At 44.6% G+C, this 26,172-nt stretch overlaps 1 protein-coding gene across 4 annotated transcripts in view; it reads left to right on the top strand.

Moving 5' to 3' along the window:
- The window catches only part of LOC108919287 (growth factor receptor-bound protein 10-like), a 73,804-nt gene that overhangs the window by 42,494 nt on the left and 5,138 nt on the right, over nt 1–26,172 (top strand). For 3 of the 4 annotated variants that reach the window (XM_018727158.2, XM_018727160.2, XM_018727161.2), the window contains 11 exons: nt 11,081–11,237; nt 14,439–14,554; nt 17,407–17,481; nt 17,660–17,797; nt 19,158–19,268; nt 24,248–24,346; nt 25,131–25,205; nt 25,361–25,477; nt 25,612–25,678; nt 25,795–25,882; nt 26,001–26,094. In XM_018727158.2, coding sequence (XP_018582674.1) covers nt 11,081–11,237; nt 14,439–14,554; nt 17,407–17,481; nt 17,660–17,797; nt 19,158–19,268; nt 24,248–24,346; nt 25,131–25,205; nt 25,361–25,477; nt 25,612–25,678; nt 25,795–25,882; nt 26,001–26,094 — 1,137 coding nt within the window. Of the gene's footprint in view, nt 1–8,938; nt 10,483–11,080; nt 11,238–14,438; nt 14,555–17,406; nt 17,482–17,659; nt 17,798–19,157; nt 19,269–24,247; nt 24,347–25,130; nt 25,206–25,360; nt 25,478–25,611; nt 25,679–25,794; nt 25,883–26,000; nt 26,095–26,172 lie in introns of those variants that run through there. The other variant, XM_018727159.2, reaches the window with a different exon arrangement.

Here is a 26,172-nt window from a genome sequence, read left to right as displayed (position 1 = left end):
AGTTGATAGAAGTTTGGAAAGGGCACCGTTCCAAAACATTTATTAGTTTTTAATTTGTGTAAACCCTTGCTCTGCGTTTTGGCTGCTTGCTTGCCAGCTTACTATTTGTTTGACTCGCTTTGAGGAACTGCCCTGGGCTTTGGGCAAATGCCATTAATCTTAATTAATCTGCTTGCTTAATTTGTCTTAATAACCAATCCAGTCATGTAATTTAGGGCCTGGAAGGAAGAGGAATAAGATGTGTATGTGGCAGTAATGAGACGGTGGTGAAAATTTGTCTTTGATCCTCGCGGAAGACATTTTCATGTTTATTGTGAAACCCGAGTGTAAGAAATACCCCGACAATGTGTAAAGCAGGAGTTAGTTTTGTGGGCAGGGCCGCAATATATCCAAAGTGTTCATTTAGGACCGGACTAAACTGCTTGTTCCAGTTTAGTCCGGTCCTAAATGAACACTTTGGACATATTGCGGCCCTGGGTCTGATTTGCCTCCTGAGTTCCCACAGGCAGCTGTAAAACCTGCCCGACCGCGACCATCCGGGGGTGGGAATAGCCCTGGTGAAGGGCGTGAGTCATGTCTCTCTCTGCTTGCATTCTCTGCAGCGTGCGCAATCCAAGTGATTCATACGTGAAAATATCCTTTTCACAAATTGGAGTGAGCATAGCGAGATTACATAAACTGAGGTTGTGACCTTTATTTGTTCACCTTTTAATTTTTTCCCCCCTCCCCTCATTGGCTGTACAGCCCTATTATGAGCTTGACATCTTACCGGGTGGTTTTATTCCACGCTTTGTGAAGGTTCTGCTGAAGCCGACCTCTCTGCAGGGTTTTCAGAAGCCTTTCAGGTAGCAGGGGGGGCGGAGGCGGTGGAATAGCTCCGAAAGTCTCAGAAGAGGTTTGCTTTCTCTGCGCTCTGAGATATCACATGTTTTGGCTGGAGAGAGATTGAGAACCTGATTAATTAATTTTAAAAAAAAGGGATGTTGTCATTGTCTTGTCTGTCATTACTGTATTCTTTACTGTGGCAATGTGGACACTGGAAATTATGCTTAATGAGCATTTTTGTCTCACTTGTCTGTGTGTTATTTGGCGCTGGATGGTGTACTTTCTAACAAGTATAATGGAGGCTGAAGCATGTTCAGTCCTGTAAGACTGCTCCCTTTTTAATGTCTAATTTTAACGGTGCCACTTACTCTAATTGTACGTTGATCAATGAAGCGCCATTTTTTTTCCTACTGCATGTGGAATCTTTCTGGTATAGGCCTACTAAAGGTTAATGTACGTCCCAGTGAAAGTAAAGAACAAAAAAGTGACAGATACCTAGCCCTTTTTTTGTTTTTCTGGAGCAGTATTATTCTGTTATTCATTTCTTCTTTCTCCATAAGCAAAATAACATATGAGCTTGGTCTGGGTAGCAAGTGTTTGCTTTGTGACCAGAAGTGGCCAGTCCTCCGTGACACTAGCAGAAACAACATGCAGGTACTAAAGTGACAAGAGGCCCTTTTTCAGTGTCACCACACTTCATAGCATCAGATTACAGTGGGCCTAAGAACACAGAACATTGGCCTCAACAGCACTGCACTGAGAGAATTTACTTATTTATTTATTTAAATGCATATGGGCGTATTGCAGCACAAGGGCAAAGTACTTAGCCTGGATGGTCAGGTAGCACTGTCTAAGAAGTTCCAGAAAGGTGATCAGATATTCCAGAATTCATCTGAATTACCAAAGACTTTTTTAGATAAAGTTAGACAAGTGAGTCAACCATGGTATGGACTATAGCAGTAAAACACACTTCTTTGCCAAATATGCAAGGATAATTAGCCCAAGTTCCATAACTTTTACAAAAACAAGGTTTGAGTTGTGGTTTAACAGGACTATAAATGAGGACAAATCAAACGCTATATTGAAGATCTTTAGAATAGCTGAATGAACGCTGTTGACAGTGAGCTTGTGTCCTGTCGCATTGCCAGAATAAATGTGTCCCACAGTGGGACACATGTAAAATAAGATTAGAAGATTACGTTGTTCTTATGAATTGTACTCTAAAGTCTGTCTTGTTATATGGCTCTGAATGTTGGAGAGTGGTCCAAAGTGACATGAAGAAATTAGAGGATTTCCAAAGTAACTGCCTCAGAAGAATTTGTGGTATATTCTGGCCAGTAAAGACATCTGATGAAGAACTGCACAAGAAGACCAAATGCTATAGCGTGGTTCAAGTGATCAAGTACTGGCAGATGAGATGGCTTGGGCACGTACTAAGAATGGACCAGCAACGTATCCCAAAGGTTGCCCTCAAATGAACACCGGTAGGAAAAAGAAGACAGGGAAGGCCAAAAAATACTTGGAGAAGGACTGTAACATCTCAGCTAAAGGAGATGAATCTTAGCATGGAGAGAGACACAACATGTTGCAAATGATAGAGAGAGATGATGACAATTGGTTGAGGCCTTATGTCCCAAGCCAGGGATGAAATGAGAGGGAGAATGGGCTTACATATGAAACACAGCTGAGATGTCCCCTGGAACATTCTGTAAAGGTGTCCTGGAATGAGGTAAACTCTGTGAATAAACTTAGTTTTGTTCCTGGAGGAGCAGACAGGGAAGACTTCAGCACATACAGAAAACTGGTCATCGTTGCCAGATGAGGCATGTTCCCATGTATCTCTCACTGCGTCAACAGAACATGCACCAATATTTGTTGAAACAAGTGCAGAGTTGTACCCCTGCAACTCCCGGAGACGTAAGCCGTTTTTCTACCTTTATGCTGTGCTTCTGAACACTAGGGTTGAAGTGGCCTTTACCGAACTTCCGAATTTTGACTGCTACGTGTTACCCAGAAGCAGAACTCTTTTGCATGCAGCTGTAAGCATCGCTGTGGGTATCTGGGTGCACCACATGTGAAAGGTCACAAGTTGCGTCATCCACAGAAAACCTGTTGAGTTTATTTATTTATCTATTTATTTATTTCCCTCTACCCTTGTGTTTCTCCAGGGATATCAAGAAAAGGTCACTGCCTGCAATTTTATTTTAAATATTTCTGTCAATATACTGTCAATGTAAATATAGACAATAAATATTGCCAGTATATTTTTCACTGTGCTCTGGTTGTGGCGTGTGGACTCTTGCGAATTAATAAATCAAAAAGCACTCAGAATGGGTTCACCAATTGTATTTATTACTTGCATCATGTTGTGTCCCTTTCACTTATTTGACCCCTATTCTCATTGCGTTATTGCAAACCTCCTAAGGTTACAACTGCTTTTTATCCCTAGCCCTCTCGTCAAAGTGGAGGAAGCTTGTGATACTAAAGAGAAGCAGGGAATGTATCCGAAGACCACCAAGACCACACCACTAAAATGGACAGTGTTGAATAGTGTTAGGATGTAGCCACGTATAGACTAAGTCCATCTTTCTAGGCAAGACCCAAATACTTGGAATACAAACATCTATGTATAAGTGTAATTCCAATGCATTGTGTTTAAGCAAATGTGCCTAATGAATGGCTACAAATTGCTGTTCCATCCTTTTGGCTGGACCCTTAAGGAACTGCCAGTTTGGCCACATAACAGTATAAGGCGCTCACACAAGAAGCCGATATCCCCCCCCCTTTCTTTCCTCCCCCCCCAGGATGTACTGTACTGAAATCTTGATGTACTTGTGTATGGAAGCTGGCCACCCTCAAACAAACCTCTGTGGAGTTTTGAACTCTGCCCAACTTCACCCTCAAATTAAGACTGTTGTGCAATGGAAAAATGGCACACAAGAACACTGTGTATGCACATAATACTTATCTGAAGGGGAAAGATGTTTTGGCTTTGGGAAAGACATAGACCCATACTAAAATCCAGCCAAGAAACTCTCTCCAAACAACAACAACAACAACAGAAAATGTTACAAATGGCAGGAAATGAGACTTTAATGATCATTATTCTATTAAATCCTTGATACTGTGAGACTGTCTTCTGATCAAAAGATGAAACCCCTTAAAAAAGATAAAGGAAAGAGCGTTAACAGTTTGACAGCAATGTTTGACTGCAGCAGTTTAAGTGTAGGTCACTCCACTCTCTCCTGATGGCAGGAAGTGGGTATTTCCACTGAGGTTGCGGTCCTCTCGCTGCCTGGTTGGCCTGTGGGGGTGGATGCTCTGGCTAGGATTGGGGAAGTCTGGGGGGTCGAAGCATGAAAGGGGTCTTGCCGTGGCGTCAGCCGGCCCCATGTAGCTGCTCCTTTGCCCCTCAATCACCATCTCCCGTCATGCAATTGCCCAGATGCTGTTTTTACTCATCGCCCACACTTCTCCATATCTAACATGCCTTCTGATTACAATGCCCCCTCTGAGTTTATTGTGTCGTCCAGATGTAGCATTCAGATGTTTGCATTTAAACTGTGTGCATTTATTTATTTATTCATGTTTCAGTAAATCCCAAATCCAACACATTGTTTCAGTGAAAAAGCTGATCCTGAAATCCCTATATTTTCTTGCTTTGGTGTTGTGTTGCATTACACTGAATGGGCAGACTAGCAGGCAAAGCTACATGTCAATGGTTTTTTTTTTTTGGTCAATTTTAAAATCATTTTGATTTTCTTAATTTCTTACAAACTGTCACAGTGTTAAATATTTTATGTTTATGCATTTTGCTAGAACTGTGATGAATTTAATTTCTGATTTTGACCCATTCCATTAGTTAAAAGTAAAATGTCTTTGTCGTGGGACTTTGATATTTACACTTTAGCTTTTGGATTGATTTGAGCTTATACACTCATCCCAGGGCATTTATCATGCTGTAATTGTATCGACTCTGTGGAAGGATTGCACGCCTAGATCATGTTTGCTTTGTATCGTGAGAATTGTCTGCTGGCTCCTTGAAATCTCCCATTTCCACATTGTAGACATACATTCCTGAAACAAAATAGCTGTTCGTGTAGTAATGAATGTGTAAATTAACAAACAAAAAGATCAAAATGAAAACATGTGGGCCAATCTCCTGTTAGCAGACTTACAGAAGTTCAGGGAGCTCAGGCTGCCTGAGAAGAAGAAGAGTTGACTAGAAGTTTGTTTTCTAAAGGCCAACTGCAGGGCCTCTAGCATACTGCTGGGAAACGCTTCTTTACTGGTCTCATTTCTCCCTAATGCAACTGCGACGACCCTTCAATTTCACAACATAAATTGTTAGCTGTCTCTAAGTTCACTTGCAGGTTACAAGTTTTCCTTGACTGTTTGTGCCACTACAGATTTTTCAGCAGAATTAGTAAATTGGAAAGCTGTGATTGTAAGCCTCTTTTTGTGTCTGGTCCATCGTCCGAGCTTAACCTAATAACCTTAGGACCACGAGGGCCTCATAGGCTTTCCTGATTTTCAGAGCATTGCTGACTGGCTAGATGGTCATTTGACATTGATGTTGTTGTCACGAAGGCTAACTTTACACAGACTTTTTCATCAGTGACCTCAGAGGAACAAAGAATAGCGTATGTGGTTAAGTGAAAGGAAGCAGTAGCAAATGGCTTGTATTTTTACTTTAAATTGTGTAAAATGTTTGCTCTGACTATGTGATGTATGTGAGAGAAAAGGTAATGTTGCTTGATACTGATGGGCAATATTTTATCTTTACTTTCACTGGCTACTTTAAATTGCACCTAGCTCCTATCAGTTGGGACCTTGTTTTCCCTCCAGAAGAGCTTGAAATCAGCACCAGGGTGCTGGATGCATTCCACAGGGTTTAGTTCTACAGATTTTTTTGGCCGCACATTTATTCTGCTGACATTGCATTCCACCTCATTCCAAAGGTGCTCTACTGGAGTGAGAGATGGAAACAGCACAGACCATAGGAGACAAGTAAAGGCACACGTGTTTGCTGAAGCCTTTTGATATCATGTATGCTTTGTAGCAAGGCACAGTGTTCAGCTGGAAGTATCCATCTGAGAAAGGCTAGACTGGCTATGAAACAATGCATCTGGTCAGGAATAATGTTTTGGTACTTTGTGGCATTGAAATGATGCTCAGTTGGTACTTACAAACCTAATTAGTGCCAGCATTACCCACAGCATTACGCCGCCACCACCAGTCTGTACCATTGACATCAGGCACGATGGGTCCATGAACTCATTGCCTTTATGCCAAAGTCTGACCTTGCCATTTGGAGGTTCAAATTCAAGTTCAAGTTTCAAGTTTATTGTCATAGATTCAAGTACCATGTACATGTATCGTGAAAATCTTCCTGAATGCTTCTCCACAGACTATGGACAAAGACAATAGAAATACTGCACAAACAAAACAAGGACAATGAGTAATGCAACAGCAATAGGAATAAATAATGGTAACAGTAATAACAATAATACCAGTTGACAGCCGGAGAACTCGGAACGAGAGAGTGAGATATGAGAATGCTTCAAGTGGCAGTGTAATTTAACAATACGCGGCTTGGGTGGAGCAGTCCAACTCTAGTTACTAAAGGTGGCACATTGGTGAGTGCTGGATACTCTTACAGCAGCGGGGTAAAAGCTGTTCCTGTACCTAGCCGTGTGGGTTCGAATGCACCTGAGTCGCTTTGCAGATGGTAGGGAAGAGAAAAGTGCCCCTGCGGGGTGACTATGGTCTCTCATGATGCGCATCGTCTTTCTGAGGCAGCGTGTGGTGTAGGTGTCCTGTACTGCTGGTAGGTTGCAACAATACCTGGGATTTGACAGACCAGGTAACATTTTCCTACTCTCCAGCCAGTCAGTTTTGGGGAACCCCCACCTACGAGTTGTGCATTCAGCAACAACTTTCTGCACACTGCTGCTGTGCTGTGTTGTTCTGTTTGCACTTGCAGCCTTCTTGTTATCATTACTGAATCTGTCAACTCTCCTGTGACTCCTCACTGCCAGGGTGTTTCACTCATAGTAGTGCCACTGTTTTTATCGCAGAATTCTCTGTAAACTCTGGAAACTGTAGTGCTTGAAAATCACAGGATTGTGGCCATTTATGAGATGCTGGAACCACAGCATCTGGCACCAACATTTATGCTACATTCAACATTGCTTAGAAAAGTCGTCTTGCCCGCTGTAATAAAGTTAGGGTTAGTACAGCAGTAACCCAAACCCCTCTATCCTGTCTGCATGTTTTATATATATTGAGTAGCAGCCAGTTGGGGGGTGCGGTGGCGCAGTGGGCTTGGCTGGGTCCCGCTCTCTGGTGGGTCTGAGGTTCGAGCCCTGCTTGGAGTGCCTTGCGACGGACTGGGGTCCTGTCCTGGGTGTGTCCCCTCCCCTTCAGCCTTGCGCCTTGTGTTGCTGGGTTAGGCTCCGGCTCGCCACAACCCCGCTTGGGACAAGTTGTTGTAGACTGTGTGTGTGTGTGTGTGTGTGTGTGTGTGTGTGTGTGTGAGAGAGAGTAGCAGCCACAAGCTTTCGTTTCGCCTTAGCAAACATTCACTTTAATAAAAAATACAAGACTTGGGGATGCTCAAGGTTTTTTTTTCTTTCTTTTTTTTTTTTTTTATTTTAAATTGAAGTGGCTGTCATAGCTACAGCCAAAATTACGGGGCGAAAGGATGCCCAAAGCTTGTATCTTTCAATTTGCCTTTTAGTTGCATGCATTTGCTTGACAGTTTACAAAAGACAGATTAGGAAGTGTACCACAAGATGTCTGAGCTGTACAAACCTAGACTGAAAGTGTGATATTATGTAAAGACATGTCTAAAGACATAATGAGCAGTTTTCATAGCTGTTGGTATTGACGACTGTGTTATAACTGTAAACTTCCTCAGCTAAGCGGGATTTCTCATTCCGAAGTTGATGTACAAAACACCTTAGATTAGGTGGATTACTTCTGCTTGGCTGAGAAAGATGCTTCAGGGGAGATTTTTACCCCCCGTGCTTACATCTAAGAGTCTGAGCCTAACGTGATGCAAGTTGTGTGTCAAGGAGGCCAGTATCTGTAGTGTCCTGCCCATCAGCCATGTAGCCGACACCAACTTCAGTTTCAACTCCGTGGAACCTCCAACCGGTGAAGTTAAGAGAAGTGACGCAGCACTCAGAGGCCCCCTCACCCCCCTCCTCCCAACCCCACGTGTGCAGGGGGTGTGTAAAAATAACCCTGGGCCTATTGATCCAGCCATCCACTTGTGAGCTGGCCCCTGTGCACGTGCCCCTGTGATAATTAATCTTTAAAGAGGCTTGCCTTTCAATACCAGATGAGTCTTTGACTCTGGTGCACAGATGCCCCTGGGGGGTAAAGGTCAAGGGCCTCTCACCCCTGCGTGAGGAACCTCCACCGGATCCTCTTACCCGTGGCTTGCAAATACAGTTATGACTTGGTGTGAGTCTGATTTTCATTTTCTGTAACAAGACATCTGCTAATGTTTGTTTAATTGAGTTCATAATGAAAGAATTTGTAATTCTTAACAATTGGTATGACCAGGAGACTTGTTGGCAGTTTTGCTTGTTTGATCAACCTTGAATTTTTTTCTTTTCTTTATTTTTTCAAGTAGTAAAAGTTTTTTTATGGAGTGTTCTCTGGTTGATTTGATGAACGTACAAATTTGTGTTCTCCTTTATCTATTTATTTGCGCAGCGCATTTTATCGCTGGCCTGTGGAAGGTGTATTCCGTGACACGGTCGAGAAACGCGTGCCGTGAACTTGCAGAGCCGTTGGCCTGATGACGCCGAAAGCTAGCTGTCCTGGGTGGGTGAGTTGTGCAGTTTGTAGGAGCTTGGCACATCTTGTGTCCTTCCTCTCACGACTGCACTCACGCACAGGGTCCTTCCTCCCGTTCCTGTCAGAGCAGCACCCCGAGTCAGGTGGATCACCACAGGATGGCTTCCCACTCAGCTACCTGAGCTCGGTACCCTGCCCAGGGTGGGATTACAGTAATCGTTCCTAAGGTCCCGATTAGGCTTAGCGCCACAAGGAGCTCCTTTAAGATGAGTCGCAGAAGTGACGGCTGCAGTGGGGAGGAATGGGGGGTTTCTGAGCAGGAAATGGGGGAGTAGTGTCTGTGGAAGGAAATGGCTTTTAAACAATGCCCACCCCACTCCCGTACCCCTTCAGGTTTAGCTTCACTGTTGTCATGCTTCTTTGACCTGATTGTGATTGTAATTGCCCAGTGAAAGAGGTGCCATAAAGTTCTCCTGTGCCATCTAATTGCCCTTTTTCCTCCCGTTCTATTGTGGCAGCCATGATTTTGTACTGTGCGGGGCTGGTGGAGCAGCAGCTGCTCTCCACACGTGAGTGCAATTATGACTCAGTATTGCATTGCTTACATTCTTCAAAACTTTTTTTTTTTTTTTTTTACCGAACTCAGCAGAATTGCACAGCACTGTTTTCCCCCCTCCAGTCACTTTTCTTCCTTTCCTCTGAGCACAGGATGAACTCGCAGTAAATTAAATAAAACTTCAGATTTAACTGAAGTAAATTATAGGACAATTTAGAGTGTTATTGCATTAATTGAATTTTACTTGCATTTAAATATACAGGCAGGATGAAATAAGTAAACCATGTACACCTACACACGCTCTCATTTAATGCTCTGTTTAAAATGCAGATGCTTTGCTTATGTTAGCTCAAGGTCAGCTAAGAGCAGTTTGAGAACAAAGGATCTTTATCTCTTGGGTTGAATATACGTGTAATATATTTTCATGTTTAAAATGGAAATATATTGTCTCCATAGACTGAAGGGGCAGAGCCTCACAAGGTCTTACTTACAGGGGCAGTCTGGGGAGTGAGGGCCACATGAGAAGGTCTCTGCTTGCGATGTTGATGGGAAGAGAAGACTTGCGTGTTGCCGTCCTCAGGGGGACACAGTAAAAAAGGTTTAAGTGCTCAGGTTTATTTCAAACATCACCTTGTCTTTTTGTGGGCTCTTACTTTTTTTTTGTTTAATTTTTCAGCAACATTGTGAAAAGCTGTGATTTCTTGGGGAATGGGGGGTAAGAGAGCAAGCTGTGACATGCTGCAAGTCAGACACATCTGTGAAGTAAGCCTGGGGGTGGGGTTATAAAGTGGGAGGAAAAAGAGAACTTTTTTCCACATCTGAGGCCGAACAAGAAACTGAAACTGTATCGCGGCCAGGAAAAGTTGTATGTGTATGAGTGCGCGCGCGTGTGTCTGTGTGGGAAATGATTACATCAGCCCCAGGCAGCTCAGCGATTGGCCGGCCCAGCCGGGTTTGACTCGATAGCTAGCAGCCTGAGCGCGCGGGCGCACCCCTGCGCGAGTGCAACCCAGCGCCTGGGAGCAGTCCCACGACACTTGCTCCTTGCCGCCGCCGCACGCCGCGAACTGACCTGCTGGAGCTCAACCTCCGCTTTGAGTCGACCGCCTCTTCCTCCTCCTCCTTCCTCCTCCTGCCGGTGCTGCAGGGAAACAGGCGCTCCCTCCCTCTCTCCCTCTCTCTCTCTCTCTCTCGCTTACCCTCCTGCTCGCGTGCTCCCTTTGGAGTAAGGCTCACTTTTCAGAATGCCGTCGTGCTCCCCGGACTGCTGCCTGCTGCAAGCCGTGGAGGTAAGGAGCCATTTGCCTCGTGTGGAACACGCATACTTTTTTTTTTTAAAACCACATCTCAGTTCTCATCTCAGTAGAGGCAGACAAAAACGGGTGCAGCTGGCATCCAGGATAAGCGGAGGCTTCTCAAAGGAGAGGAATGTGTACCGTTTTCCTCTGAGATGTCTGATGTAGTACTAAAACTGGCTGACAAATGAAAAGAGGCAAATCCTAATTACATTCGCTTCTGGGGGAGCAAAGGAAACTTGAGGAGAGGTCGTAGAGTCGGGGCTGCAGAGGGGGCTTCCCGTATCGGCGCCTGTTGTGCGTTGCGTGTTTTTCGTTAATTGCACAGTTTCCCCCTGTATTGTTGGAGGAAAAGATCTTGTGTGTTTATGGGGATGGAAACAGGTGATACCAGAACAGACTGTCAAAGACTCAGGACTTGGGCTACGTGAACCAGCGACTGTAAGGAGAGGCCCGCCGTGAAAAATCGCATCTTATTCAAGCGAAATGCACTGCGATGAAGAGCAGCAGAAGAGATTCTGCGGGAGTGACTTCATAATAGCTCAGCTCATTGTTCTTGTGTGTGAAATGGTGTTGAACACTTTCGTTTCAGATCATTAAAGTGTTCAGCGAAGATGGCACGGGCAAGGTGGTGGAGATACCGGCCGATATGACAGCCAGAGACCTCTGCCAGCTGCTCATATACAGAAGCCACTGTGTGGACGACAGCAGCTGGACCCTAGTGGAGCATCACCCTCTCCTCAGCCTTGGTAGGTAGCAACACTTTGCCAGTACTTGGCTGCGAGGTATTGTCTGGGTGTGTGTGTGTGTTTAAATGAAAAGAATATATATTTTTTTTAATTACATTGCCTTTCTGTAAATGTTATTTATAACTGGCTTTGACATCATCTTCTTCTCAAAAAGAGCAATGTTTTAACTCTTTCAGAAATTATACTGCGATGATATGTTTAACCTTTGTACCGACCAGCTTTAGTATAGGGGCCTCGTTTAGAAGTCCGCATACGTTTAGCTTGAGGGGATGCTTGCGACGGCTTTCATCATTTGGAAACCTTCATGAGGCGTGAGGGGGAGCAGGGGAAGACAGCAAACGGCTGACATCCTGTCACGGGGTTCTCCGGTGACTGTGTCCGTGAAACTGGAGAAGATGAGCTCATCCCTTCGTCCTCGGACAGGAAGTCACCTTGTCACCGGGCCTGAGAGGAACGCGTGTGAGCAGGGGGTTTCTCTCATCGCTTCACAGCCGCTGACATGGGCCCGCGGTGCGTGTGAGCGGTTTAGATTGCAACGCAGACCCGTCACAAACATTTCAGAACACTGGATGGGCTCGCTAGTAGTGCCCCATCAAAGGAATTAGGAACTTTCCACATCAGCAGTTATGACACCATGTCTCATGATTTCGATCATACCAATGGAGGCATAGGCATGCTCTGCCCCCTTACCTCGGTCTTTGTGATGAATTAAGTGGTAATCGGGAGTCCAGAGGCTGGGCTTCAGGTCCAGGACATCCTGTTGCTTGCTGAAACATGCCCGTTAACCCTCCCCCAATAATAATCTGCTGTAAGACTGTCTCCACCCCCACATACATCCCCATGAGGAGTAGCCTCCTTCGTGAGCAAGAGGACGTGAGGGAGGAAGGTTTTCCCAAGTGAAATCACCCTGCAGAATTGCCAGAAATGTACCCCATTGTGCAAATACAGACACACACACGCGTATATATATATATGTGCATATATATCATTGATCATTATATGCATTCAGAGTTGTGAGGGTTCCCCCAGGGGAAATGGTGTGCAGATTGTGTCATGAACAGACCCGGTTTGTTTTCTATAAACCTAGGTGCGGCTTGACTGTGTATTTTTTCACAAGGTGAATTGTTGAGTCAATTGTTAAGATGGACAAGTAAAGCTTGTTCACTCTGCAGGTGTGATGTTTTTTTCATCTTTTTTTGTCGGTTAACATGCTGTGCATGTAAAACACAGGTATGCAGAGTCATCCATTCTATTTTTTTCTGTCACTATAGCAACAGCTTGACTTAGCAAATAAATATCTTCACAGCCATTGGAGTTGAGAGGGAAATGTCACCAAAATTTAGAAATCGGTTTTCTGATTTCTGTTCACTTTCTGACAATGAGAAATAGCAAATAAATGTGATTATGGCATTATGATAGACATGTTCAGTACATGGTAACTAATTTGTTTGACTACAGTGAAATCAATGTATTGGGGTGCAGTCTACTTCACATTTCACTGAAATGGTGCAGACAGCAGCCAGAACATCAAAGTATGTTACTGTGTCTATTAAAATTTATTTATTACTTAAACATGATTCAAGTGAAAAATGTCAGACTTGTCGTAACAAGTATCAAAACCTTTATCTTTCACTTCTGTGCTGTATTTGGCACAGCTTATCCTGAATATAGTCCGCAAATCTGGTTTTATCTGTTATAAGCCTAACACACGTTATAACAGTGTTATAATCTAATGATAGGCACAGGCTTTAGTTGAGTTGGTAATGATAAAGCAAGATGACTTTCTCCAAAATTATTTAAAAACATCTTCATATCTGCATCGTTTTCCTGTGGGTTCTTCCATTCTGACTGATAAGGAAAAATAAAACTGTTTCGGTGCATTAAGATAGGATTTGGGGGCTGGAGGTTGTCGTGCGTTTTTGCTGTTACGTGCTGTGGTTTCATCTGTACGCTGAGAGAAAGAACTGATCCATAACATTGCAGTCGTTTTGTGTGCTTGGCTGTAGAACGGATTTGAACATTTTATGTCTTGGACCAATTTGCTCTACGCTATCTGCCCCATGGCTAAATGCAATCAAGCCAAACCCATGACATCATCCCCCTGCAATGCCCCGCCCAAGGCTCAGGCTAACGACGGCCCCGGAGCGGGCTGGAAGGGCGGTTCCGCTGTGCTCACCCTGATGGACCGGCCTGTCCCTTCCTGGCCATATTCTGGGGAGAGATGAGCGAGAGGAGCAGCCCTGCTGTCTAAACTGACGTATTAAGTGTACGTAACTGGGGAAAAGTTTGAGTACACTTGTTGGTATCTTTTATCCCATGAAATGTTTGGTTAACAAATTTCTTCAGGAAATCAGCCAACATATCTTCCAAGTTCTTCTGCAGTGATTCACAGAGATGTAGGGCACTTTGTGCGTTCTTTTGCTTTCACTTATCCCATTGGTCCCATACAAGGACCAGGCTGGTTGCCTAGGCATACTCAAACTTTTGATTGGTACCGTAGGTTCGAGACAGGCTGTCTGCACTCAGGAGAGGGCTGGTCCTCTAATCCACCTGGATTCATAGCAAGAGATTTTATAGTGAGAAAACTGTTCTCCTGGTAGCAATTGGTTGAGTAGGTTGAGTAAAAGTAAAGTTGTTGAAGCCATAGTATAAAATCCAAAAAGTGTTATCATTGGCGTATTACAGCTGTAGGCAGGGTAGCCATGGTGTAAAAGCTGTAGGTGGTGTACCCATAATGTTAAAAAAGAAAAAAAGAAAAAACTAAATCGACGTTTCAGAGCCGTTGTTTAAAAGCTTTAAGTACTGTACAGTACTTGCTGTTGAAGCTGTAGTGTAAAAGCTCCAAGTATTGTTGTGATAGTGTGCGCTCACTAGGTATTGGAACCATTAGCCGTCGTGAAAAAGCTCTGAGTGGTGCAGCCATTGTGTAAAATCTCTGGATCAGGTGTGCACACCATGTTTGCCAGAGGCCTGCAGTGTATGCTGCTGGTTGCTGTTTCAGCTTTTGATGCTGTATTGTGTGTCACCTCAGCTGCTGTTCGAGGTGTCGGAGGCACAAATTTAAAGGTATTCTCTCAAACCTGCAAAAATGTGGCCCTCCACCCAGAGCTGTGCATCCCTGCTGTAGCTATTGCTGCCATCACTCCATCTTGATGAATGTATGGGAGCGTTTCATTGTGGTCGTGTCTCGGCTTTCTGCAGAGCGGTGTCTGGAAGACCACGAACTGGTGGCGCAGGTGCAGGCCTCCATGACGAGCGAGAGCAAATTTCTCTTTAGGAAGAACTACGCCAAATATGAATTTTTTCGCAATCCTTTGGTAAGTTTCTCCCCACCTCAACCCCCCATTCTGTAAACGCACTCAGCAGTGTACCGCAAAACTTGTATTGTGACAATTTCATGTAATCAATTGTGCACATAACTGTCAAGGATGTCTTCAACCATTATAGCTCCAGACTTTGGCTTTAAAGGGTTTACATTTATTCATTTAGCTGACACTTTTCTCCAAAGTGACTTACAATTATTTACCCATTTAAACAGCTGGGTAGTTTTACTAAAGCAACTTAGGGTAAGTACCTTGCTCAAGGGTACTACAGATAGAGGTGGGGATCAAACCTGTGACCTTTGGGTCCAAAGGCAGCAGCTCTAACCACTGTGCTACCAGCTGCCCCAGTACATTAAATTGTGTTTCATAAACATTTTTTACGTTTATTTCCACCGACAGGCTTCTGCTCTGGCAATTTAGAGTTGCAGTAATTTGGAAAATTGTAATGTCAAGCAGTATTAAAAACCCTCTAAATCTGATTCCAAAATATATTAAGTTTTTGAGAAATGTGCTATTGGTGCCAGAGCATTCTTCACATGTTGAAACATTTTTTTAAATTTGGTTTGGGATATTTTATGAGAAATAACTTCTGAATTTGTTACGAATGAGCAATAAATTAGGCTCAGAAAGTTCACCAGTGGTAACCATGGCATGCAGTTTTATGTAAATGGATCTTTAAAACACGAGACTGCAATTACAACATTAGTAAATTTAGAGAGCAGAGGCTTACAAATGCAATTTTTGCCTATTTTTCTATTCTTCCTTACACTTTTGCATTTTCACAACTGTATAACTGATACTGATGAGAACTTGAATTCAAGGCAGCACTTAGGGCTTTGTAAGTCAAGTGTAAATATTTTCACAGTCTCAACAGTGATAAAAGCCGTAGACAAAAGAATGGAAACGGCAAGGAAACGTGACTCATTATGCTGTTGGGTTGTTGGGTGCATTTAGGACAAGAGAGATACACCGTGGCAGTGAGTCAACGTAGGTCTAGATTAGTTCTGCAGGAATCTGGCAGTGTTCCTCCGAAAGGATTTCCTCTGATTGACACCAGTTCGACAGATTGAAACCGCTGTTGCCGAGACCCTTACAAGCTGACCCTGAATGCTCCGGAGGCCCTAGGTCTTGCGGAATACCATGGAAAATGAGTCATGGTCCTCGTGCCCCTCCAAACATCCGCTGAGAGCTGGTGCTGAGCAGAGCGGGGCATTGTCGTCTTGGAAAATGCCTCTCCCAGCGGGGGGAAAGCCTGCTTTATCATAGGGTGCAGATGATCACTTAGGACAGTAAGGCATTGTGCTGCATTATCTCTGCCTTCTCTTGGCTTATCCTGGATCCCTTCCATCAGAACACTCCTCACACCAACCACCAGAATCTTTCACTGCTGGAACCAGGGCCTTAAAACGAGTACATTTACTTGAGATTCCACCATACATGCAGAGAACATGGTGAACGTGGAGTCCTTTGATCAGGCTATAAGAAGCTGACCTCTTCCATCACTGGAGTAGCAAGTAGCCATTGCAGGTCTGGAAACAAATACTTGACCATGGAACATGGCCCTGCTCTAAACTTGGAGGTTTTTTTTTGGTGTGGGTTGTTTATGGAGCATATTAAAGTGCACCTGCTGTTTTGTCCATTTTAACTTTACCTTTTTCATATTGAATTCCTGGCTGTCTGTGAAGCCTAGCTGAAAAGTACCGGCTTCTGTCCATTGGGTCACAATTTGTCGAACCCCACCCCTCAACATTCCTAGTTTTAACAGTTGCTTCACAACACATTAGTGCTTTTTACATCCTGTGTGAGTATACTTTCGCACAAGTCATTCATCAGATGTTTTTTGCATGATTGTGTAGCTGTTTCTCACAATTTTCAATACAGTCTTCAGTTAAATTTTTAACACATTTTGTCCAAATATATAAATATTCCCTCAATGTGAAATAGGCTGCATTATTAACATTGACCATTTCATCAAAAAAAAGGAAAAAGGCTTTAAAATGTTAACACATTTAATTTAAAGTGTAAAAGCCTAAAGCCAGCTAAGCACTTGAAAATTTGATACAAGTAAAGTGCCTTGTTGCACGTCTAAGGTCTACATCATGTAGGTGGTCTGTACAAGCCTGACTGATGTTCAGTATGTGCAACCATACATAATAAATCCTAGGTTTTACTCTCCAAATCAAACGGCCAGCAGCCCGCTGGGAATCTGAATGCGGTAAACAGCCTTCTGCCAACGATTTGCTGGCACGGCATGGGCCAATTTGGCTATTGATTTAGGAGGGCTGTCAGTGCAGTCCCAATGACCTCAGCGTTGCCTTAATGACCACTAAAAATGCTCATGCTCAGGGACTGAAAGCCCCCTTTTCACTGTCAATCACTCTAAGTGTTGTAAAGAGGCACTGGAGATGGCCAACGAGTTCACGTCAGGGGTGAGATCATGCCACATTTAATGGGCAGCCCCGTCCGCTTGGGATCCTCAGGACACCATCAAGATGATGAGTTACTGAGGAAGGTCTGAGTTAAAGTGGCCAACATATACGTAGTGCAGCATTGATTTGTGGGAAGGTGTTTTCTAACAGACCTATAAAGTATATTTGTCAGTGATTTGTGTCGCTCCTCCATTCGCAGTGTTAACTTGCTTTTACATAGAATGTCACTGGGCATATTCTAAAGAGCCTGTAAATTTGCTGAAGTGAAGAATAGGTGGAATCTTTTGCTGTTAAGTGATATTGTAGGAAATCTTGATACTTCTGATGAATACCTCTGGTTACAGCAGGTGGTCAGCAGCAACTCATGTCTCCTATGGGCTTCAGTAGACTCCTTCTTTGGTTTTTTTTTTTTTGCAGAACTTCTTCCCGGAGCAGATGGTAGCATGGTGTCAGGAGACGGATGGCACCATACCACACTCACAGCTTTTGCAGGTTAGATGGTGGCAATGTTCTCAAAGGTCCAAGCAAGATTCAACAGTACATTTGCCTTTAGTCTTGGGATCAGAAAATGTTGAGTTCAGTATACCATTTTATCTATAATTCTGTTTTTCCACAGATTTTGAAAAGGAGAATTCAGTGCACTGAGGTTTGTGCTCCTTCTGCCTTTCAGAATTTCCTCAATCCTAGCAGTTGCCCTGAAATCCAGGGGTTCTTGTACCTGAAAGAAACTGCAAGGAAATCATGGAAGAAGCTGTACATGTTTCTGAGGCGGTCGGGATTGTACTACTCAACAAAAGGGACATCAAAAGTAAGAAAAGCCATCTCCTTTCACTCTTTGTTAAACCACATAGTTTATGGTTATGTCAACTTGGCGTCATGTAGCAGATCTAGTCCCGATCAGAGGAAAACCCCATGTGTCTGCTTTGCAGGCAACAGGAAACGCCTGTGTCTAGTTGTGACTTTGTTTCCTAGGAGGCTGGGTAATGGAACCCCGCTCTTTTCATTTCTTCCTTGGCTAGTCGTGCCAGATGCAACCTTGGGGTTTCGTATAACTGGCCAAGAGAATGACATGATGGGGTTTCATTGCATTTCTTCTAAGGCAGTTGTGACTACAAGGCCCTTTTATTCTCCCAAAACTTAAGTGAAGTTCTCCTGGGCAGGGAGACACAACAGTTCCTGTCTTCCAGTCTTGAAGGACCACAGTATGATGTTCATCCTCCTGGAACCCCAAAGTACTTGATCGAAATGATTTCTTGGATTCGATGAAATTTTTACTTTTAAAACATGTACTTGTTATGGCACTCCAGGACCAAGACCTGTGATGCGCTGTAGTTTCTGGCACAGCATTACAGGACATCTTGACTGAACGACTGGACTCCTCCTGTTCACAGCTGGCAGATGTCATGGGGTGCACTTGATCCCAGACTTGGCTGTGCTGTGAAGCTTATTCCTCAGATTAATTTGTAACTTTTTTATGGACTGCATTATGGGATCTTCTTGTTGCTGAAAGTTGCCCAAACTAAAACCATCTGCTGAATCATTTCAAGGGTTGCTCTAATTCTAAGCAGTCTTACTGGCGTTTGATCGAAGAATTTCTTCCTGTCACTTTTCTTACTATAAAGAAATTCCCTTAAGCAAGCCTTTGTCATTATTAATTCATAGACTATAGCTTGGGAACAGATGCTAATTTAGACGTGTTAGTGTGGAAAGAATGGGCAGGTGTGTTTTTTTTTTTTTTTTTATACCTGCTTTGTAGCCCTTTCACTTCTGAGCAGTCTAATACCCATTGCGTTGTTCAGTAGCTGTGCTGGTGAAACAGAATGAGCATGTGCAGCGCTCTGTCTGTTGGACTGCAGTTTTGAAATTTGATTATTATCCTTTATTTAGATGACATCTTTGTCCAAGGAGACTAACAGTGTTAGATTATCACCTTCATAATGGCTAACCCATTTATACAGCAGGGTATTATTGTATAAATTCAGGGTAAGTACCTATATCAAGGGTACTACAGCAGGAGAGGGATTTGAACTGGGGACCAGAATGTAAGGCACACCGAAATGTAATTTTACAGATTTACGACATTGTTTCTTCCTCCTTTCCCATCTGCTAAACAAATAAATGGATAAAAACATAAAATAGAAACTTGGATATTGATTGGTGTTTCACAGGAGCCAAGGCATTTACAGTTATTAGCAGACCTGGAGGACAGCAATATATTCACAGTCATCGCAGGCAGGAGGCTCCATGGGGCACCAACAGACTTTGAATTCTGCATAAAGGTAAGGAGTGTGGAGTTACTGCAGCTAATTACAAAGAAGACATATGATTTATTACTGCTGTTGGGGGGTTGATTCAAGGCAGAATGTTATAAAGAGTCTTGTGTCAGCTTTAACTGCGAAAACATATCATGTTTAGGTCACGTGGCAATTGGTGATGCCATTTTTCTGTTGGACACTTTTTTTGCGTTGTCTCAGCACAACCCCACAAGCCTGGAAACCCCAACGGCAAAAATTGGCTCAAGCCAAATAGCAACAGTTTGCACTGGAATTGTCCATCCATCCATCTTCTGTCCCGCTTGTCCTAAAAGGGTCGCGGTGGCAACAGGGAGAGCAGAGAGGCCCAGCCATTCCCAGGCCAACTGTGAGATATAATCCCTGCAGCGGGTCCTGGGCCGACCTCGGGGCCTCGTCCCAGTTGGCTGTGCCTGGTATACCTCCAAAGGGAGGCGCCCAGGGGGCATCCTTATCAGATGCCCGAACCACCTCAACTGACTCCTCTCAATGTGAAGGAGTAGCAGCTCTACTCTGAGTTCCTCCCGGATGTCCGAACTCCTCACCCTGTCACGGAGAGTGAGTCCCAGCACCCTACGGAGAAAACTCATTTTGGCCGCTTGTATCCACGATCTTATTCTTTCGGTCATCACCCAGAGTTGATGACCATAGGTGAGGGTAGGGACGTAGATCGACCGGTAAATGGAAAGCTTCGCCTTGTGGCTCAGCTCCCTCTTCACCACTACAGTCCGGTACAGTGACCGCATTACTGCTGCTGCTTCTCCCAGTCTGTTGCCGATCTTATGCTCCCTTCTTCCCTCACTTGTGAACAAGACCCCAAGATACTTGAACTTCTCCATCTGGGGCAAAAACTCTCCCCTTACCTGGATGGGGGCATACCATCCTTTTCCGTGAGAGAACCATGGACTCAGACTTTGAGGTGCTGATCCTCATCCCCACCGCTTCACACTCGGCTGCAAACCGTTCCAGTGCGTGCTGGAGGCAGCAATGTGACGGTGCCAAAAGGACAACATCATCTGCAAAAAGCAGAGACGTCGCCTTCCGACTCCCACACAGAATGCCCTCCTGACCTCGACTGCGCCTTGATATCCTGTCCATGAAAATCACAAACAGGAGTGGAGACAAGGCACCATCTTGGCGGAGTCCAACACCCACACTGAACAGGCCTGACTTAATGCCGAGTATGCGGACACGGCTTTTGCTCCGTATGTACAAGGACCGAATGGCCCGCAGTAGTGGCCCCGGTACCCCATACTCCCGAAGCACCTCCCACAGAATTTCCCGGGGACCATGGTCATAGGCCTTCTCCAAGTCCACAAAACACATGTAGACTGGATTAGCAAATTCCCATGCCCCTTCAATAATCTGTGAGAGGGTAAAAACTGGTCCACTGTTCCACAGCCAAGGCGGAATTGTTCCTCTTCAATCTGAGGTTCAACTATCGGCCGGAGCCTCCTCTCCAGCACCCCGGCATAGACTTTCCCAGGGAGCCTGAGAAGTGTGATGCCCCGATAGTTAGCACACACTCTCCGGTCCCCTTTCTTAAAGATAGGGACCACCACCCTAGTTTTCCAATCCAAGGGCACTGTCCCCGAGGTCCATGCAACATTGCAGAGGTGTGTCAACCATGACAGCCCTGCGGCATCCAGGGCCTTAAGCATTTCCGGGCGGATCTCATCCACCCCCGGTACTTTGCCACTGTGGAGCTTACCAACTACCTCAGTGACTTCCACCAGGGAAATGGACTCTGACAGCCCGAAAGCCTCTGGCCCTGACTCCTGTAAGGGAGGCATATCACTCGGGTTTAAGAGTTCTTCAAAGTGCTCCTTCCACCTCCCGACAATATCCTCATCAGAGGTCAGAGTTTCTCTACTCCTGCTAAACACAGCCTGAGAGAAACTCCTCCAACCCCTTCTCAGCTGCCGGATGGTTTTCCAGATCCTCTTTGAAGCCGACCGATAGTCGTTTTCCATGGCCTCTCCAAACTCCTCCCATGCCCGGCATTTTGCTTCTGCAACCGTAGCCGCTGCTGCCTTTTTCGCCTGCCGGTACCTGTCTGCTGAGTCAGGAGTCCCCGGAGCCAACCAGGCCCTAAGGCCTCCTTCTTCAGCTTGACGGCTATCCTTACCACCGGTGTTCACCAGCAGGTTCTCGGGTTGCCGCCCTGGCTGGCACCAACAAGCTTTTGGCTACAGCTGTGCCTGGCTGCTTCCACAATGGAGGTTTTGAACAGGGTCCATTCAGACTCCATGTCCCCTACCTCCTTCGGGACATGGGAGAAGCTCTCCCGGAGATGTGAGTTAAAATCATTCCGGACAAGGTCCTCTGACAGTTGTTCCCAGCACACCCTCATTAAACGTCTGGGCCTACCGGGTCTGTCCATCAGTTTTCCCCACCATCTGATCCAACTCACCACCAGATGGTGATCAGTTGACAGCTCAGCACCTCTCTTCACCTGAGCGTCCAGAACATGTGGCCTCAAGTCAGAAGAAACAACTACAAAGTCGATCATTGACCTTTGGCCCAAGGAGCTCTGGTACCAAGTACACTTATGAGCATCCTTGTGTTCGAACATGGTGTTTGTTATGGACAAACCATGACTAGCACAGAAGTACAATAACATTTCACCATTCGGGTTCAGATCGGGCAGGCCGTTCTTCCCAGTCACCCCTCGCCAGATTTCCCAGTCATTGCCAGCATGAGCATTGAAGTCCCCCAGCAGGACTATGGAGTCTGTAGGTGGAGCCCTGTCCAGAACCCCTCCCACCTTCTCCAAGAAGGCCGAATACTCTGAAATGCTGTTTGGTACATGAGCATACACAACAAAGTTTTCCTCTCTGCAACCCTATGTCGTATTGAGGCGACCCTCTCGTCCACCGGGGCAAACTCCAACTGTACGGCAGCCAGCCGGGGGCTTGTGAGTATCCCCACACCTGCCCGGCGCCTCTCACCTTGTGCAACTCCTGAGTAGGAGAGGGACCACCCCTTATCGAGGAGTTTGGTTCCAGAGCCAACACTGTGAGTGGAGGTGAGCCCAACTATATCTAGTTGGTATTTCTCAACCTCCCGCACCAGCTCCGGCTCCTTCCCCCCCAAGTGAGGTGACATTCAACATACCAAGAGCCAGTTTTTGCTGCGAGGGGCCGCGACGCCATACGCCACCCCACCCCCTCCTGCTGCCAGGTATACATAGCACCAGACCCCCATGCTGGACCTTGCAGGTGGTGGGCCCACATGGCCCCCCCATGATGCCTTTTCGGGCTGAGCCCAGCTGGGCTACGTGGGCTGCCAGGCCACCAGGCGCTCGCCTAGGAACACTACCCCCAGGCCTGGCTCTAGGGGTAGGTCCTGGTGACCCTATTCCGGGCAGGGTAAACATTCTCTTGTTTACTTTTTTCGTGGAGGTTTTTGGATCGTGTTAGTCTGGATCTTCACTCCAGACCTGTTCGCCTTGGGAGACCCTACCAGGAGCATAATGCTCCCGACGACATAGCTCTGAAGATCCCTAGATCACGCAAGCCCTTCCGCCACACCAAAGCCCCAATCCAGGAATGGCACTGGAATTGTGCGTGTCATTTTATCTGACATATTTATCATTATCTGATACATATTGGACTCTAATGTATCAATGTTTTTTTTTTTTTCGTCCTCGAGACCTACATATGTGGGGTTTACAGTTAACCTTGACTGTGATATTCAGTGAATCACACAATTATATTAGCTAACATATAGATGGTTTCCATTCTGCAGTGCTGATATGGAGAGGAAAAGTTTACCACATAGTGAAACAACTTTTTTCCCCATAAGAAATAATGTGAAGATGTTGTTAACGTGGACTGGCACTGCATAAATAAACCATTGAGAAGTATGAAAACCTATGCAGTTTTTTCTGCGGGTACCTTAGATTTTGTTTGGTCAACTTTCAGACAAACAGGGGAAATGAAAAGTAGGATTATAATGTGTAAATAATACACAAAGCAAGATGTGGGATGTAGTGCTTTGTCTACATTTTATATTTTTCTTAGTCTTATCTAGTCATTACTACTGTATATGTGATGCCTTTGCAGCAATTTTCATAATTATTTTAACTAAAACTATATTGTGTTTAATTTTCTGTAGAATTCTGTACATGTATTTATGTATGTAGTGGTTGCACAGTGAATGTGACACAGTAGTAACTGGAGGTAACAAGAAAATACTATAAAAATGCAGTGTACGCTCTTCAAAAACACTATTTTATAAATCACCAAATACAATGGCTTTAAATAAAAATACTAAATACCTATCTGGCACCTTTTCTGCATTTTCCTCCCTTAAACTTCAAATGAATTCCTCTGTAGGTCTCCAGCATATCTGTAGGGTAAAAGTGTCTTGTAGAGCGATGTGGCCAAAAATAAGGAGCAACACTTCTGGGGAAAAAAATGAGTAGTGGGGACCTTCTGTACTCTGTGAAGGCACCTGAAACATTTTGCCAGTAACTTCACTAACAGAGGTTGTCTACACAAATTCTCTGTAACCTCATTGAAGAGCGAATGTCAATCACAGTTAACATGGTTGAATGTTGACCGAGGCCTATAATTTACAAGCTGAGCTCAGAAGGACTAGCATAAATTGAGAGCTGTCAAGACTGGGACTGAGAACGAATGGTCTGTAGTAAAGTGGGTGCAGAAGCGTGACCTGACCATTAATGCATGGAGATCTAAGCATCCTCTTGCCTTTTCACTGAATGTGCATATAGGACTGTCCAGTGCAAAGGCTTTCATCCTTTCTCTACACTCTCTGAAATGCATTCATATTCACGTTACTGTGGCAGGCGCACAAATGGGGAGAGATACAACCTGACAGATATTCACTGGAATCAAAATGCAGTCTCTTCACTAAATGTGCAAATGTAGGAACTGCATAATGCGCCGGCCTTTCTTCTCTCACCTTGTCATATGAATTAAAACGAGTGCTTCTACTGACAGCCCAACAAGGTGAGGAATGAGTCCAAGGAGCTGCGGCTGCTGTGTGCAGAGGATGAGCAGAGCCGCACCTGCTGGATGACTGCGTTCCGGCTCCTCAAGGTAAGGAGCACCTGCCTCGGCCTCTCGTCTCAGGAGAACGAGAGGGACAGACAATCATCCCTCCTTACAGGTGGCCAGAAGAACTTTACAATGTTAAGAATATTATTTCAGTTTCAGTTCACATTTGCTGAGAACCTAAACTGAATGTTTGCTACAATAATCCTAAAGGCAACAAAGTGATTGCAGGTACTAACTAAAATTTGAACACAAACCTTTTCTTTATAAAATCTCTTTGTAAACACAGTCTTACCAGCCTTATTATCAGCATTTACTGCTCACTTGCCTGGAAATTGTAACAAGTAATTTCACTGGCAATGATCCTCCCTCCTTCTTTTTTAGTTATTTGAAAAATAATTCCTGGAATGAAAACAATTTACCCTTAATTTGAACCTCTTGAGAAACTTGTAGTTAATCTTTCATTGCTTACCAGGCTTCAGAAATGTATTTTTACTTCATGCCTTACCCAGGATGTATATTAGGTGATGTCTCTGAGGCTTGGTGGATTATATAATAATGGATTTGCTTTGACGTTCTAGGCAGCCTTTCATAAAACTCATAGCCTCCAAATACAAATTGTCTTATCCATGAAACCTCATCAGATCACTGAATACATACTGTTCAGAATATGCCAACCATTTAACACAATCCTGTGTCTGTACTGTAGTGCAAATTTTAAAATGGAAGATTGTTTTTGTTTCCCCAGGATGTACTTGTGATAAGACTGTGATTGATTGTTTCATCAGGAATCAGTGCTGATTACAGGACTTCTGCTTTGTTTGTACAGTATGGAATCCTGTTGTATCAGAACTACAAAATACCCCAGCAGAGCAAAATGCTCTCTCAATTTTCATCACCAGTGGTAAGACTCCATGCACTTCTCTGACTGCTTTAATTCCACAGTGCCAGTGCTTGTGATCATTTGTAGAGCAGTGAAACTATGACCAAAAGGCTTCTCTTCTGATAAACTACTTGTGATGATCTTATTAGTAATCTCCTTTTGGCTCTGTGCTGCAGAGGAGCGTCTCGGAGAACTCGCTGGTGGCGATGGACTTCTCTGGGAGGATAGGGCGCGTGATTGAGAACCCAGTGGAAGCGCAGAGTGCTGCCATGGAGGAAGGCCACAGTTGGCGGGTGAGCATCTGGGCTGGCCCTCCCTTGAGTGCGTGTGTAGGAGAATGTAATAGTTAAAATTTAAATTTGCATGAAAAAGACTTTTTATGCTTTAACACTTCAACACTGACTTACCAACCCCACCCTCCCACCAGAAACGAAGCCAGCGAATGAACATTCTCGGCAGCTTTAGTCCACTTCATCCGTCATCACTAAGCTCAAGTATGTATCTCTCAAAATAGGTGAACTCTGGGGGTTTGCTTTGAGTGTTTTTCTTTTTCTCATTCAATGAAAAATGATTTGCTTCATTCTCGCTGTGCCATTCTGCTTTCCCCCAGTAATCCACAGGACCCAGCCCTGGTTCCATGGACGCATCATGCGGGAAGAGTCGCACAAGATGATTGTCCAACAGGGCCAGGTGGATGGGTGAGGCAGCATACTGACTGTTACTTAGTGCATCACTTCACTAAAGTGTGTATGGAACACCTTTCTGTTGCATTAGTGCTTATGTTCTTTACCCCCCTGCCTTTGCTCTTTACATTAGGCTTTTCCTTTTGCGGGAGAGTCAAAGCAACCCAAAGGCATTTGTCCTCACACTCTGCCATCACCAGAAAATCAAGCATTTCCAAATTTTACCTGTGAGTGTTGCTGATGTATATGAGAAAATATATATGAAACTAAATATTTTTGTACCCTGAAGACAAATACGTAACGAC

This window comes from Scleropages formosus, chromosome 23 (assembly GCF_900964775.1).
Source record: "Scleropages formosus chromosome 23, fSclFor1.1, whole genome shotgun sequence".
Classification (NCBI taxonomy): Eukaryota; Metazoa; Chordata; class Actinopteri; order Osteoglossiformes; family Osteoglossidae; genus Scleropages; species Scleropages formosus.
This window is presented reverse-complemented; position numbering and strand designations above follow the sequence as displayed.